The sequence below is a fragment of the Saprolegnia parasitica genome (genome assembly GCF_000151545.1).
Source record: "Saprolegnia parasitica CBS 223.65 unplaced genomic scaffold supercont2.205, whole genome shotgun sequence".
NCBI lineage: Eukaryota > Oomycota > Saprolegniomycetes > Saprolegniales > Saprolegniaceae > Saprolegnia > Saprolegnia parasitica.
This window is the reverse complement of record NW_012156599.1, coordinates 11,594-15,997: the sequence shown is the minus strand read 5'-3', so window position 1 is coordinate 15,997 and position 4,404 is coordinate 11,594. Positions and strand designations below refer to the sequence as shown.

Below are 4,404 nucleotides of genomic sequence, written 5' to 3'. Positions count from 1 at the left end.
GGCAGCTGGTCAACACGGTTCGGGGCAAAGCCAAGGCAACGCCCATGTACGTCCCGCTGGACGTTGTGCCAGAGATTGAGCGACGTCAAGCCATTCGGCGGCAGTTTGTGCTGAAATTGGAGCTGGCGTTCGCGATGGTGATGACGACCCATGCCTCGGGGAACGATCGCCGGCGCAGCTGCATCGCCACCAAGCGCCCCGAGCTCGACAACGCCGTCACGAATGCACTCAAGCTCATGCAGCTCGCCGACGAGTGTGCGCTGGAAGAGTACGTCGCTACCACACTCGACCCGACGATGCGGGCGTTCCTGCACCCGTACCTCGACCAGTTTCAAGACGATGCCCCGTCGGTGCCCCGGTGGCGCCGCTGGCCATTTTGATGACAGCGACTCTCATCATGCCACGCAGGCGACGGCATGAGCATCGGGAAATATACTCAAAAACGAGTTGTTGCGTTTGCTGTTGCTCAGATTCTCTACGACTGGCGGCAAGAGACCGATGGTCCTTCGAGATGGCGACTGCAAGCGAATCGAGGCTGACCGACCTTGCGTCATGCGCAGCTTTGCGATGCCAACGCATGGTTGGTGGAGGAATCCTCATTTCGAATCCTCAGGTTTTCGTGTCATCAACTACCTGTCGTTTGTATCATCCTGCACACATCGTCATGACATGATGGGACCTTGCGTTGATACATCTGAATAAAGGCCATATCTATCTATCTATCTATCTATCTATCTATCTATCTATCTATCTATCTATCTATCTATCTATCTATCTATCTATCTATTGGCCGGATGTTGAGAGCTGCTCGAAGTAAATCGCGAGACGCGAGGCCGGTTGCAATCAATCCGAAGCTAGGGGAAATATCCCCGCGCCTCGCGTACACATTTCCCGTCTCATCGAGACGAAGATTAACGTGCATTGATTGGACAGAACATACGATGGAGACGGCGACCTGTCGTTTATTCATTCGCCCTTTTTAACCGCGTCGCGTGTGCCCTTCAATTGTGGACGAAGATGCATCATCATTCGCTATGCCACCGGATTTCATTCAGTACTCTCAACCCACAGAGGCAGGTCATCCTCGCTACCACGTTGCCCCGGCTTTCTCATCGCATCATCTTGAGACGGTGCATCCACGTGGACGCCTGTGGCGTCGCACGTGCGGTCATAAAGGGCTCGAAGAATTCGTGGATCGCCGGGGCAAGCGTCGTTTCAATGTAATCGTGGATCGCACACTCACGCGGCGAGCGGTAGAGCTCGACAGCGCGCTCGATGGCGTCGCGGGCGCCAAATCGTTTGGTCTGCGCTTTGGTCGACGATTGGAGCTCGTACGCGCGCTGCAAGATTTGAATAAACTGTGTGCGCTCCGACCGTCGCAGCTCAGCCGCTGAGAGAACTTCCATTTTGACGGCGCCGTCCAAAACGGAGGGCATTTTTTCGACAAGAGCCGTGGCCGCGCTCGCGGTTGCCTGGTCTGTCGGTGCTTTCGAAGGCGTCGTATGCGTCGCGTCATCCACGGCGGCAGGCAGACGAGGCACGGCGTCGGCAGTATCCATGGTCTCCGTCGGTACCACGGTTGCAACAAAGAGTTTGACCGTGGTGCCTTGGCGCAGTTTTGTCAGCGATGTTCGTCGTGGACCTGTTTCATTGCTTTCTGGCGACGCTGCCGTTGGCATGATCTTGGTCCAGCTGCCGTTGCGGGGAAGAACGCTGACGGGGGTAAGTTTGGTCTGACTCGAGCTCGGTGCTAGCGTCGCCACCGTCGACGTCAGCGTGTCGGCAACATCAAACGACATGGGTTGAACCCGTCGTCGAGAGGATGCAGATGGAAGTGGATGCACTGCGTTGAGACCGAGGGCAAGGCTGGCCGCCCGCGCAAAACTCCGTTTCTTACTCGATGGCGACCCCAGTGGAGGGGCTAGTGACAACAACGGCTGCGGCCCAGCAGCAAGGTCTTTAGATGCCCAAGCGTCGCGTGGCTTGGTGCTTGGCAAGTCGCGGGTGGACTTGGACGCCTGCACCGCGCTCCATAAGGATCGCTGCACGCTGCCGGTGCGCTCTACAGGCTTTGGTGGCGCAGACTGGATCTCAAAGAGGTACGTGTAAACGCGCTCGAGACAGTCGCTGATCCGGTACACGTGCGGCCAGGCCGCCAGCGCCACCTCGACGCTCTCGATCGCTGCCGGCGTCCAGCGTCGCGGTGGTGCCTGCGTCGTCTTGGCACAGTCCACGATCAGCGCCAATATGGAGGCGCACTTGGTCACAGTCGTCCGACTTTGCACTTTGAGTGCAAAGGCAAAGTGGTCGACACACCCGGGGTGCTCGAGCCAGAGACTCACGGGTGTGACCTTGTCGAGCGTCGCGTTGTACAAACTGTGGGTAGCATCGATGATGTGTTTGGTGGATCCGACCATGCAGAGTGCGGATAAGATCTGGAGGTAGACGACGGGCGGGAGATAGAGGTGGCCGGTGCGGTACCACTGGAGAAGGAAGAGCGCGCATTCACGCATGGCGACGCGATCTTGATGCGCACAGCTCTGTGCCCAAATGTCGAGCGCCAAGCGAAAGAGACTGTTGGCTGTCGCGACGGCGTCGTCAGGTGATTGAGAGTACGAGAGCCACGGACAATCGTGAATGATGACGATGCGACAGGATGTGGTATCCTCGGGGGCTGTAGCGCTCCTGCCTGTGGATTGGAGGATCAAGCTTTTCTGCTTCGATTGGGACTGGATTCGCTGCTGCACGTCGCTTAGCATGGACGAGATGGATGTTCGGCGCGCCAGCCGCAGGTGCGCTTGAAGCACAATGCTGTCGGCCGTCAGCTTGACATATTTTGGCTGGTTGTTTGCTTGACGCGGTGGTCGGTCGCCGTTGGCGCGGTCTTTCAGCCAGTACTTTGGCGGGATCGCCGTCGATGCGTCGCCTACGGCAGGTGGCGTCTGTGCGACAAAGCTCTACACACATCACCTTTATAGTATGTAACGTAGAATACAAGATTCTATCGACCTCAATGTGACTAAACCACAAGGTTCGAAGCGCATACAAACGAGAGAGCGGAGCGTGCACCGGGCCACGCGCGAGCTGCCGTAGTTGCACCAAGAGCTTTTCGTGGTCTGTCGCGACGATGCGATTCGGGTTGACGTACAGCGCGGCGACGGCGCCAACCAATTGGATCGTTGGCGATTCGTTCTTGAGTAGCTCAACGATCGAGACGTTGGGAATGTGATACAGGCGTGCGCGGCGCTCATTGAGCATCCACGCAGCGACACCGATAAGTGGTTGCGGTACAAGTGTCCAGAGCAGTGTTGAGAGACTGGCGTCTGTCGTCAAGACTCCAATGGAAGCAAGCGTCGTGTAGATGGCGCTCGAGAAAGCCAGCACGCGAATATTGTTGGGGACGCTCCCGCTGCCAATGCACTAGTACATCGAAATCAATATTGTCATCAGAATAATGTACAAATGCATGAGAGAAGTACCGGCTGGGTGCGGTACGAGTACTCGAGAAGGAAGCCCCAAACGACGAGGAGACCAGTAAGGAGACCGATGGTCTCATTGCGGCTGGCGTCCATGTTGCTGACCAAAATCGACATGATCGGGCTAACTACAGAGTCACATTTGATGAATGTCCAATATGAATTAGAGAGTGTACGTGTCCGGGCCATGGCGATGAAAACTGGTAACTCGGTTGAAAACGAAAGTCCATGGTCGTTGCGAGCGGCTCGACATTCATCTTGTGATGCAGTGCGCTGCAGTAGAGCAAGACGAACGAGATCAGTCCGAGCGCCTACACACAGTCTCCGTCAGTACATGTCAGAACTAGACTCTAGATTGTGCATCGAAGCAACCCAAAAGTAGCCAAAGTGGTCGACGCAGTCGCAGACAAACCCGCCGGGCAACGCGACGTGCTCGGAATCCATCGGACACGTCCCAAGCCGCAGAAAAGCCGTGATCATTGGGATATAAAAGAGATCCAGTGCCAGTGGGTGCACGATGCGGTCGAGAAATACGTGACCTAGTCATTGCGCCATCTCGTTCCCGTTGCGTGAGGATATGAGACGTACATCGCTTGGACCAATGAAAGAGGAGCATGGCACTGCCGCAGACCAATGACACCACGATAGTGCTGCCCTGCGCATAAAGGATGAGATACATCCACCTTGCTAGACTCGAACCTCGCTGGCAAACTCGAGAATGGACATGATCGTGTCGACACCGTGCGGCTGGCCCGTGATCCGGAAGGCCAGCTCCAACGGCACAAGTGCAAACTCGGGCAGCTCCGCCCACATGGCTAGCAGCCGCACCGACCGCTGAACTCGCTGCTGCCGCAACGACCGGTACTTGCGTTGGGACAAGGCAATGGCAATCCCTAGTCGAAAACATGATATCGAAGCGGACGTAGTC

At 56.5% G+C, this 4,404-nt stretch overlaps 1 protein-coding gene across 1 annotated transcript; it reads left to right on the top strand.

The window, feature by feature from the left end:
- Window positions 1-44: 44 nt before the first annotated feature.
- On the top strand, window positions 45-466 carry SPRG_15890 (hypothetical protein; the record flags this gene model as incomplete). The annotated part of the gene is made up of 1 exon (XM_012355096.1): window positions 45-466. One exon carries the CDS (start codon window positions 45-47, stop codon window positions 378-380), a length of 336 nt encoding a protein of 111 aa, XP_012210486.1. The 3' UTR covers window positions 381-466.
- Between the last annotated feature and the right edge of the window lie 3,938 nt (window positions 467-4,404).